At 37.9% G+C, this 12,735-nt stretch overlaps 1 protein-coding gene across 1 annotated transcript in view; it reads right to left on the bottom strand.

The window, feature by feature from the left end:
• Window positions 1–237: 237 nt before the first annotated feature.
• LOC139174776 (zinc metalloproteinase-disintegrin-like NaMP) overlaps window positions 238–12,735 on the bottom strand; it is a 32,516-nt gene continuing 20,018 nt past the window's right edge. Inside the window, 6 exon segments of the mRNA XM_070765325.1 lie at window positions 238–727; window positions 2,796–2,925; window positions 4,749–4,851; window positions 7,449–7,644; window positions 8,309–8,398; window positions 11,073–11,235. Coding sequence (XP_070621426.1) covers window positions 659–727; window positions 2,796–2,925; window positions 4,749–4,851; window positions 7,449–7,644; window positions 8,309–8,398; window positions 11,073–11,235 — 751 coding nt within the window. The 3' untranslated portion in view covers window positions 238–658.

Genomic DNA, 12,735 nt, shown 5'->3' with positions numbered 1-12,735 from the left:
CTGGAGTGACCCAGACAGAACAGTATATGAAGTATTATTAGGGCTCCTTCTGAGACAAGATGAGAATAAAATACTATCAGTCTTTTGAATTTTCTGGCTGACTGAGTGAACTAAATCCAATCAGTTTAATAAATGCCAATAAATAATTGACCTGATGATTTATCTCATGACTACATGTAAATTCTCTTGATGTGATTTACTCCAGAGGAACACATTTAAAAATCAACATTTACTAAATGCAGAATGAGATTTGTTTATTGATTGAAGCAACTACATCATTGATTGTCAGAGTAAAAAAATTGGAATGGAATACATTGATTCTGAATATGACAGCTCCAAAATTAGAACTTGTTATATTAAAACATGTTTTGAAATTGGCAAAAGAAAAACAGTCCATATTTTTTTCTTGACAGCAAAGGTACATTTGGTGTTGTACATGGTACTTTGGTGTTTTACTTGGAGCCTTGTGGATGGAAAAAAATTTAATAACAGCAAAAAGTAGTCAGATTAAATATGGAGAAGAAATATTGCAGATTTTAGATGCCATCTAGGAATTAAGAATGATTTACTAGTACAGTAAAGACGGATGGGTCTCTTTGGGCTTGAGGGAAGCCAAGCCTTCTGGAAGGAAGATCTCCAAAATCAAATTTGAGAGAAGCTAAGTGCTTGGTCCAATGGTTGTCTCTGTCTCTGTCTTTATCAAAGTACACTTGTCAAAGACACAGATCTGAAAGTAAAAGTCTAAGATTATCAATAAAGTGAGACAGAACTTTCCCACACAATAAAACTCTGTCATTCCCTAGAACTAGCCCAAGATAGTCAAAAAACCTCTTTCAGTTTATATTTATAAGTCTAAGTGCTATTACTGTTGCTGTTATCTGTTCTTTCATTCTTTTCTCCTTTCTTCTGAGTAAAATTGACATGTGAAAAAAAGATCATTTTGCCATATGCAATCCCTAGTTGAAAGCGTTTTCTTAAAGTTTGATGAAATGTTAATGGCTGCAGAAAATATCCAGGTCCATGTAGCTTTGGATAAATTAGGTTCACAAAAGGGATGTGATTTGAAACCAGCAGGTTCATTGCTAAGAAATGTGGACTACACAGATTTATAAGTGAATTGATTGCACATCTCCTTGATGTTGAACCTGTATTATTTTTTTACAATAGCGGAAATCTGACTGAGTACAGAAGTGATTTATTGGTTTTCCTTAGGAGCCTTAAAGATGATTGTGGAATGAATTTGTCATACTTAACTGGAAAGCACTTTCATCTGGACTTTTTGGGGAAAATAATATTAACTTTGGACACTGGATATTTAATCAGACAACAATTGATAAGAGATGGTATTAATAAACAAATATCAATATCTGATTAAGGATGAATCACTTAACAGTGATATCATGTTTCGGCTGTGGCGAGGGGGGCATTTGCCCAGGTTTGCCTGGTGCACCAGTTGCAGCCCTATTTGGACAGGGAGTCATTGCTCACAGTTCTGCACGATCTGAAGTTTCCGAACACTTTTCAGAGGTAGCCCCATGTAGAGAGCGTTGCAGTAATCAAACCTCGAGGTGATGAGGGCATGAGTGACTGTGAGCAATGACTCCCTGTCCAAATAGGGCCGCAACTGGTGCACCAGGCGAACCTGGGCAAACGCCCCCCTCGCCACAGTCGAAAGATGATGTTCCAATGTCAGCTGTGGATCGAGGAGGATGCCCAAGTTGCGAACCCTCTCTGAGGGGGTCAGTAGTTTCCCCCCCAGGGTAATGGACGGACAGATGGAATTGTCCTTGGGAGGCAAGACCCACAGCCACTCCGTCTTGTTTCATTTGTTTCTTTGTTTAAAGTTTTGGGAGTTTTGTATTTTAAATTGAAATATAAATTAAAATAAAAAATAAAAAATAATAAAAAATAATAAAATAAAATAAATAAAATAAAATAAAATAAAATAAAATAAAAATAAATAAATAAAATAATAAAATTTAAAAATTTAAAAAAATATAAAATATAAAATATAAAATATATAAAATATAAAATATAAAATATAAAATATAAAATATAAAATATAAAATATAAAATATAAAATATAAAATATAAAATATAAAATATAAAATATAAAATATAAAATAAAATAAAATAAAATAAAATAAAAAAATAAAATAAAATAAATATAAAATAAAATAAAATAAAATAAAATAAAATAAAATAAAATAATAAAATAAAATAAAATAAAATAAAATAAAATAAAATAAAATAAAATAAAATAAAATAAAATAAAATAAAATAAAATAAAATAAAAAATAAAATAAAATAAAATAAAATAAAATAAAATTATTATTATTATTATAACTTAATTTTGCCTTTTTATGATTATTGTTATTCTTGTTAAATATTTTTTCATTAATGTAGTATATAAATGACAAGTAAATAATTTTCAAATAGTTTTAGAAGTTCAAAAAATTCTGGGGCCTGATTCTCAAGAGGTGGGAAACTAATGTTGTAGTGATATATTAATTGGTATTCAAGTAGGGGGGAAATATATGTTTATGTGTTAGGGTTTTTAATTTTTAATGCACTTTCTTAATGTCTTGTTTCATTTGTTTCTTTGTTTAGAGTTTTGGGAGTTTTGTATTTTAAATTAAAATATAAAATAAATAAAAAATACAACCCCCTCCCCCCAAAAAGGAAAGAAAATCTAAACCAGCTTTCAGCAAAATCCTTTACAAAAATTTCTTTCAATGATCAACCTTTGGAATCCGATCTTCCAGCAGACAGAGAAGAGCTAATCTTTTACTAACCATTCCTTCTCCACACTTTGTTCCAAGTTCAACCATTCCATAATCTGGATTTCCTTCTGAAAAGCCGTATTGGCACGAATCATCTTCTGTTGAATCACTTATGCAGTATAACCTGCCACATTTAACATCCCTGAAAAAGAAACAGTCAATTTCTTCTAATTAATGAAGTGGATTAATAAAATAACTGTTTCTTTGCTCATTTTAAAATATTTACGTTAAAAATTTAAAAAGGTGATGGAGAATCAGAGGTTTGCTCAATCTCAAATGTTGGCTTTAACAAGTAAATTAAAAAAATTCACAAGGTGTTTCAGGTTTTGGAGAAAAAGTAGAGAAACACAGTTCCAACAACCTCACATGGTTTCCCTATTTATGAGTATGAAGATAGTTTGAGTCAGGATTCTTATCATCAGAGTGGTAACATATCTATTGTCCACATGGAAAACTCCTAAAGCAGATTTAGGAGGGTTGATTTTTTTCAAGATCTCTAGCCTAAATTTCTGATCTGTGACTAGTGAATGATGGGGTATGTGTGTGTGTGAGGTGAGTTGAAAGCTAAAGGGGAAGGGAAATTATTGTGAAAGATGGCTATTAATCCATTTCCTTATTACTCCATTAATACTGAAATAGGGATATATATAAAACAAGGACTGACATTCTTTTAATAGGGAAAAATTGCATAGGATTCTGTGGGTTTATGCAAGAGCTAGAGGCAGAATGAATTTACACACATCACAAAAAGGCAGCTTATTGTTTGGATTGGGTTCAACTTGTGGTACATATTTTGTCATTGTGATTCCTAAGTGTTGTGGTTAGCTCTGGCCCAGCTCCTGCCCCAAGGACTGTGGGGGTGGATGTGGGTGAAACATCCAAATGTCACAGGCCTGGTTTGCTGCCGATAGCTTCAGGCAGCAAATTATCCTCTGAAGAAGGGAGTGTCTGTGAGATAGACTCTGATGAGGAAGTTGTGATAGACCCACGCATGTGTAGAGCTATGCATAGAAGAGAACAGCAGATATTACAGGAGATAATAGAGTCCACCCATGGTTGGGTGGGGTTCAAGTAATTAGGGCTGCTGTTAAATGGGCAGCATGCCGGCCTCGCAGTATGGAAGATTATCTGATTGTGCTTGTGGAGTTTGCATTGCTGTTCCGGATTTTCCCAGGACCTTGTGTTTGGATTTCAGGACTCTGACCATAAATCATAGTGAGTTTACAACGTCTGAAGAAGAGTAGCAGTGACAAATTCACTGATACTGGTTAATTGACTTGAGTTTATTCTTTTTGTTATTTCACAACATTCAGGTTTGTTTGTTTTTACAAGTGAGTCCTTTGAATTCAAAAGAGGGTTTTCTTCTATTTTTCTTTGGATAAAGAAACGATTGTTGCCTTGTCCTGTGTGTGTGTGTCTGTTTTTGCTACTTTTACATTTAATTGAAGGCTCGTGCCAGGAGCCAGCAGAACACTAAGTCACAGTTTATTTTGTCTAAAATAAATGGTTGTAACTCAAGGAGTACCTCTACTTTTTCATACAGTCTCTTAAAAGGCACTTTTATCCTCAAGGAACTCCTTTTATACCCTACTTTTAACTCAAGTGAGGCAGGGGTGGGTTCGGATTCTGTACAGAAGCAAAAAACAAGATGGCAGTGCCTATGACAATGGTGAGAGAACCAGCTCGGGCATTGCAGGCCTGAGTCACTGCTGCTTCCAGCGGCCCAGGCCGCCAAGTTACTAACGATTCTATCGAACTGGTAGGAACCCACTTCTGAAGTGGGGTATAAAAGGGTTTACCCCTCTTGTACACAAGATAGAAAACAAAGGAAAATTAGCCATTCAGAAATTGGCTCACACTTCTGGTGATAGACTCAGGTTCCCACAGATATGGGCTTGAAAACACCTTTTATGTTATTATTAAATGGTGTCAACATCATAGCAGGAAATAATTTAGACTGCTTACTTTGGTTCACAGGGAACCTTTGCATCGTTTTTGGGTTTGCAGAAGCCATAACTGTTCCCTTTCTCGTTATTTGCAAAACACTCATCTGGAGCCACTTTCGCACCTGTAAGAGGGGAGTGAGAAACCAAAACAAATACCTGAGTGTTTAACATGTCAATAGGATTCTAAATCAGCATGACGTGCCACGTAATGCTATTAATTAGGGACTCAAAATTGTACCGGAGATATTCTGCATGCAAAGCTTTACTGCACCACCCATCAATAGAAACATAGGAACATAGAAGGTTGAGGGCAGAAAAAGACCTCATGGTCCATCTAGTCTGCCCTTATACTATTTCCTGTATTTTATCTTAGGATGGATGGATGTTTATCCCAGGCATGTTTAAATTCAGTTACTGTGGATTTACCAACCACGTCTGCTGGACGTTTGTTCCAAGCATTTACTATTATTCCAATAAAATATTTTCTCACGTTGCTTTTGATCTTCCCCCCAACTAACCTCAGATTGTGCCCCCTTGCTCTTGTGTTCACTTTCCTAATAAAAACACTTCCCTCCTGGACCTTATTGAACGCTTTAACATATTTAAATGTTTCGATCATGTCCCCCCTTTCCCTTCTGTCCTCCAGACTATACAGATTGAGTTCATGAAGTCTTTCCTGATACGTTTTATGCTTAAGACCTTCCAACATTTTTGTAGCCTGTCTTTGAACCTGTTCAATTTTATCAATATCTTTTTGTAGGTGAGGTCTCCAGAACTGGACACAGTATTCCAAATGTGGTCTCACCAGCTCTCTATTCAGCCAGATCACAATATCCCTCTTCCTGCTTGTTATACCTCTAGCTATGCAGCCAAGCATTCTACTCTCTTTCCCTACCGTCAGACCTCATTGTTCACCCATTTTGAGATTGTCAGAAATCACTATGAATGATCAAGGGAAATCTCCTTGTTTCCTGTTTCCCAGAAAAAATATGTCCTTTATATGAATAGTTAACTAGTTAACTACCAGGAATTTATGTTCCTTTTACAACGTAAAATTATGGTGAAAATTTTTGGATACTCTTCATATTAAAGTCGTGAGTGATCAGTGATAAGAATCATCTGTTTCTTGAATTACTATACCAAATCTGAAGGAAAATTCAATTTTAAGGTTTGAATACACTTATGCATGTTCAATCTCCATTATCTCTGCTTGAGAAAGATGGGAAGTGATGGGTCTATCAGTGGTCCTAATTAATTCTTAAAATGACAAATGGACAAAACTCTAAGCTTATGATAGGTTCTTGATGTTATTTGTACTTTTCCAGTAGTATTGACTTACTTCACAATACCTGTTGATCTAAGAAAAAGAGTATTGGGAAATAATTTTGAGCTGATGCTGTAATATTCTACTAAATCTGCACTTCTATTCTACTAGTTTTTCTCATCATTCCTTTCACCCATTTCCTCCCATGTTGACTGTATGACTGTAACTTGTTGCTTATATCCTAAGATTTTTATTAATATTGCTTCTTCATTGCTTATTTGACCCCTATGACAATCATTAAGTGTTGTACCACATGATTCTTGACAAATGTATATTTTATTTTATGTACGCTGAGAGCATATGCACCAAGACAAATTCCTTGTGTGTCCAATCACACTTGGCCAATAAAATTCTATTCTATTCTATTCTATAGTAGTTTATAAATGGCATTCTCACATATAAAGTTCACATATGTTTTGTCTCACATCTTTGTCCACTTTGGGAAGGTGCAACAGCCACAAAGCACTCTACCACCAAGTCTCTCTTTCCAGATTTCTGGTCTGCAGTTGTCTTTGACCGTTGACCATGTTCTATTGGGAAGCTTGGCGCTTTAAACCAAAAGACGGACTGATCTGGAGGACTGAACTATGAAGCTCCCAAAAAAAGAACTTTATCTTTGAAAAAAATATGCCAGCATAATTGTTGTGGCTTCAGGCCAGCTCCTTTGGCTGCTGATTTTGATGCAGAGGAGTGGGAGTCGTCTGTTCACAGAAGACTCCTCTGGCTGGAGGACGAATCAGACAGTGAACCAGAAGGAGAGACAGAGAAGGGAATAGAGCCAGTCAGATCTCCAGCCAGAGTTTCATCGGAATCAGAAGGGGAGGAGTTAATGAACAATACTATTCTTAGTGTTCGGGTCAGGAGAATGCTGGGAAGACAAGAGCAGCTGTGTAAATGCAGAAACAGATTATAGGTCACAGGGTATAAGAATTAATGATGCTGTTGCAACCTTGAAAAAGGGGAGGGTTGGAGTGATTTGTGTGGGAGTCTATTGTTACGTTTTGAGGAAACGTTGATGAATTGTGGTTTTGTGTTTGCTGTGGATTTCTGGACATTCTTACATTTAAGTTGTGAGTTATTTGGAAGCCTGAAAGGCTTTTGCACTGATTTGAGTAATTAACTCTGACCTATTGAACTTTTAAACTAACATTGCTCTGAAACTCCATGGTCTACACTTTCCTGAATATAAAGAACAACCCTTGCTTTATTTTTACAAGCCTGCCTGTGTGTGTGTGTGTGTTTGACTAATTATTTCATTCCTGGGGGGGGGGGGGGCACGTGGCCAGGCAGAACAATAATGAAATGATGATTTACTGTGGATACAATATCTTTGATCAACAACAACTGTCTTAGTCTTTTATAACAGTACTATTCCAGAATCCCAAGGTTCCTTACCTGGCCCAAAGAGAGCAATACATTGTTTTTCTAAGGTTGGACATGCCCCCTGGAAGCAGATACCCAAGTTGTTTTGGCACGGGTGTCCATCCTCCTGGAAGCGATTCCAGGGACACTCAGCATCTTGGCCAGTGCAGAATTCAGGCAGGTCACACTCATCTTTTGCTGCCTGGCACAGTTCTCCTGCTCTCTTAAACTGTGGGTGAGAATCAAGAATGCTTCCAATGGTCACTTTTTAGCAGCATATAAATATACACAAACATACCATGCATAAACTGTATAGGCCCGGGGGAGATGTCTTAATTCCCCCATGCCTGACGGCAAAGGTGGGTTTTAAGGAGTTTACGAAAGGCAAGGAGGGTTGGGGCAGTTCTAATCTCTGGGGGGAGCTGGTTCCAGAGGGTCAGGGCCACCACAGAGAAGGCTCTTCCCTTGGGTTCCGTCAAACGACATTGTTTAGTCGACGGGACCCGGAGAAGGCCAACTCTGTGGGACCTAACTGGTCGCTGGGATTTTGCTATGAGTATATCCTCTATTTATTTATTTGTTTGTTTGTTTGTTTGTTAGTTTGTTTGTTTATCTATCTATCTATCTATCTATCTATCTATCTATCTATCTATCTATCTATCTATTTATTTATTTATTTATTTATTTATTTATTTATTTATTGGATTTGTATGCCACCCCTCTCCATAGACTCGGGGCAGCCAACAACAGTAATAAAAAACATCATGTATAACCTTCACTATGTATTTTACTATGTGTATACCCACTAAAACCCTCATCGTGTATTGGACAAAATCAATAAATAATAAATAATAATAAAACCTCTCCTAGCGTTAAAAATAAGCAAGTCTTACCTGGCATTCTTCACAACAGGCCCCACCTGCACACTGTGCCTCAGGTGTCAGTGTACAAGTTGCAGCTTCGCAGCACTTATTGTTACATGTCTGAAAACCAAAAAAATATCAAGTGACGTCATAGGCTATTCTGCCTAGTCTCTTTGAATTGGTTTCTTTTGTAGAGGGGAAATGTCAATTTCTGTCTTATGGGCTCATGTTGGAAGATGACAGGAACTAATATCAGCCTGAGCGTTTGTTGGTTGACCACCATTGTATCCACCATTGTGTCTGATAGTACAAGGTACATGGTTGTTAGGGTTTCCATTGTAAACTAGCTATTGTAGTCTCTTGTACTATCTATTGTAGTCTCTTGTACTATCACTTTAAATATTTTGGGCTGGTTCGCCATAAGAGGGCACCAGTACTCCTTCCCTCAATGATGCTTTATCGCTCATTCACTTTTGCTTTGCCTTGAGGGGGGAGTGTGCTTGCTTAGTGCTTTTGTTTGCTTAGTGCTTGTTATGGATTGTTTCTATTTTGTATATATGTAAATAGTACTTATTCAGCATAACTAAGTCTGTGTCTATTTCTTTGGCTTTACCACACATCCACATTCTGTTAAAATTCTCTGCTCAGTGTATGTCAAAGGTCTCATAGCCTAGCTATACCGAGACATACCAACAGTGTCCCATCCATGCCCTCCCCCGATCCATGATCCATTACTGATCCATCACTGGATCATTGGATCCATCAGTGATTGACGCCCCATCAACAACAGACTGGTCAGCCTTTTTGAGATAGTATCTGCTCTTTTCAGCTTGAGCAGGATGTTGGACTATACGACCTTCAAGATTCCTTCCAACTCTGTTATCTATGCTATTTCAAAATAATGATGGCATTTCTGCATGAAACAGATTTACTACGTATTTCCTATGTGATAAGAAACCCACCTCCCAAATAGGCTCACCTTCTAATTGTGAAGCTCACATAAAACCTGCAACCCAAAACTCTTGCTTATCCTGAACGATTTAGGCCAGAGAAGAAGCACCAAACATGAATGTTTAATGCTACCTTTATTCTAGAGTTATAATAGCCTTAATATTTCATGCCCGAAAGAACATTTATCCCCTTATCTTTACGGAAAGATGGGTATTCCACTTGAGATGATTGTCATATCCCCATTGTTTCTGCAGGCTGAGCTACCTTTTATCTGACAATTAAGTAGCCTGATCTTCCTATTTGCCTCTCAAGCACCTTCTCAAAGATCATTACATGTGTCGCTACAGAGCACTGCACAACAAGACCACTAGACACAAGAACGGGTTTTTTCCGAACGCCATCACTCTACTAAACAAATAATTCCCTCAACACTGTCAGACTTTCTACTAAATCTGCACTTATATCCTACTAGTTTTTCTCATCATTCCTTTCACCCATTTCCTCCCATGTTGACTGTATGACTGTAACTTGTTGCTTATATCCTAAGACTTTTATTCATATTGCTTCTTCATTGCTTATTTGACCCCTATGGCAATCATTAAGTGTTGTACCACATGATTCTTGACAAATGTATATTTTATTTTATGTACGCTGAGAGCATATGCACCAAGACAAATTTCTTGTGGATCCAATCACACTTGGCCAATAAAAATTCTATTCTATTCTATTCTATTGACTCCATTTAACAATCAAAGGAGAATAAACCACAGTTCCTGTTAAAATTTACTATTAGAAAGCAGAACAGAAGTTGAAGATCATACATTCTGAGAAAAAGCGCTCAAGTAAACAGTGTGATAGGTAATGTGGTCAAGTTGCAAGACCCAATAAGGTTCAATCACCAGAGCTAGAGATGGTACATATTCTGGTGAGAGAGAAATTCCCTGAGGATGACCTGCAGCATAAGTCTGAAAGTTTGGAAGACTAAATCTCTTGGACCTGGTGACAATCCCAGACTGGCTTCTCCTAGGATACATGAATTTGTCTTCATTTGAAATATAGCAATGTCAACAACGTAGGGGTTTTCAGGAGGGAAAGATATTCTTAGTGTGGTAAGAATGTTAATGCATTGTCTTTCCAAAATGTAAGTGAGGTATCAGTTCTCTATTCCTCTAAAACTGATTTCTCAAATCCAAGAAAGCAACACAAACATTTTGTCTGCGAAACATGGCTAAATGCATCCTTTCCTCTCCTGAATCCTAGGTTTAGAAAGCTTCGAACTACATTGCTTTAAACACGACCTAAGCATAGCCCATAAAATCATCTGCTACAATGTCCTTCCTTTCAAGGATTACTTCAGCTTCAACCACAAAAGAACACGAGCACACAACAGATACAAACTTAAAGTAAACCGCTCCAAATACGACTGGAGGAAATAGGACTGTAGTAACCGAGTAGTTGATGCCTGGAACTCACTACCTGATTCTATAGTATCATCACCTAACTCCCAAAACTTTACCCTTAGACTATCCACTGTTGACCTCTCCCGATTCCTAAGAGGTCAGTAAGGGGCGTCCATAAGTGCACCAGCGTACCTTCCGTCCCCTGTCCTCATGTTTCTCGCTTACTAGTATCATGTATATAAACATTGTTATATCTTTGTATTCTACCAATACATATTTGACAAAACAAATAAATAAAAATAAAATAAATAAAATGTATATACATAAAGGACATAAACCTATGCCATTCAGAAGTCAGCCCCTTGGATGTCTCATACCACTTTTCCAAGGACAGTTCATTGATTTACCCTTGTTAATTAAGAAAACAAAAACAAAAAAAATACCTCTGAAGGGCCACAGTCACATTCTTCTCCCTCTTCCATAACACCATTTCCACAAACTGAAGTGGTCAAGGGGACGTTGAGAATGCATTGTGCTTCTTCACTCGTGACAAACATCTCATAATACCATAAACTACAAGAGCTGAACTGAGAAGGAGGGTAATAACTGTAAAGATGAATAAGAGATGGTTTGGATATTATAATGTGAATTAATGGTATATGTGTTTGAATATTATAATCGATATAAATGTGGACACTCATTACAAAACAGCTAAGTAGTCTGCAAGTTCCAACTACTCAGGATATCACCCCCAATCCACAAACATCAACTAATCAGCCTACATCAATTACATCAATGATCCCAGGTGTTACCCCACTGACTCACCAGGAAGTTTCAACACAGCTTGCAGCTGCTGAGCCAGCACTCCACACCCACCCACCAGTATTTATAGAGGGAAGGCAGCTCAGGTCTCTCTGCATTCACCCTAGCACAAGGACAAAAGCACCAGCCTGAAGATGATGAGTGGGACCTCGTCGAAACGTCGCCAGAAATCTCTGAAACTTACACGGGAAAAAACCCAAATATGCTACAGTGATACCTTGTCTTACAAACTTAATTGGTTCCGGGACAAGGTTCTTAAGGTGAAAAGTTTGTAAGACGAAACAATGTTTCCCATAGGAATCAATGGAAAAGTGATTAATGCGTGCAAGCCCAAAATTCACCCCTTTTGCCAGCTGAAGCGCCCGTTTTGTGCTGCTGGGATTCCCCTGAGGCTCCTCTCCATGGGAAACCCCACCTCCGGAATTCTGTGTTTTTGCAATGCTGCAGGGGAATCCCAGTAGGGGAATCCCAGCACCGCAAAAATGAGCGCTTCGCTGGCAATAGAAGTCCGGAGGTGGGGTTTCCCAGCAAAGGGAGCATCAGTGAAATCGCAGCATCACAAAAACACCGAAGTCCTCGAAACCCCACCTCTGGACCTCTGTGTTTTTGTGATGCTGCGATTTCACTGAGGCTCCCCTCGCTGGGAAACCCCACCTCCAGACTTCCGTTGCCAGTGAAGCGCCCGTTTTTGCACTGCTGGGATTCCTCTGCAGCATCACAAAAACACGGAAGTCCAGAGGTAGGGTTTCCCATGAAGGGGAGCCTCAGGGGAATCCCAGCAGCACAAAAATGGGTGCTTTGCTGGCAATGGAAGTCTGGAGGTGGGACATCCCAGCGGCGGCGGTGGGTTTGTAAGGTGAAAATAGTTTGTAAGAAGAGGCAAAAAAATCTTAAACCCCGGGTTTGTATCTTGAAAAGTTTGTATGACGAGGCGTTTGTAAGATGAGGTATCATTGTATATATATATATGAGCTGAACTGTAGATGAGGGTAAAAACTGTAAAGATGAGGAAGAGAGGGAAGTAATGTAATTAAAGGGATTTTCCCCCTTTTGGGGAGATGTTGCCCTTTTTATAATAAATGTTTTAAGGGAAAGTGAGCATTAAGATACTTATTGGACTTCTTTTCTAATATCAGCAACTTGCCACTGTCTTCTGAAATACTATGCTGAAAGAGATACAAATACGACATCATAAGTCCACTTTCCTAATGCTATTACAAATCATTAGGAATATAATCATTGGGCCTCAAGTTAGAGAGTGAAAGCAAGAACCCAAAGACCAGC

The sequence above is a fragment of the Erythrolamprus reginae genome, chromosome 12, assembly GCF_031021105.1.
Source record: "Erythrolamprus reginae isolate rEryReg1 chromosome 12, rEryReg1.hap1, whole genome shotgun sequence".
NCBI classification, from domain to species: domain Eukaryota; kingdom Metazoa; phylum Chordata; class Lepidosauria; order Squamata; family Dipsadidae; genus Erythrolamprus; species Erythrolamprus reginae.
The sequence above is the reverse complement of the archived record's forward strand: the minus strand, read 5'-3'. Positions and strand labels throughout refer to the sequence as shown.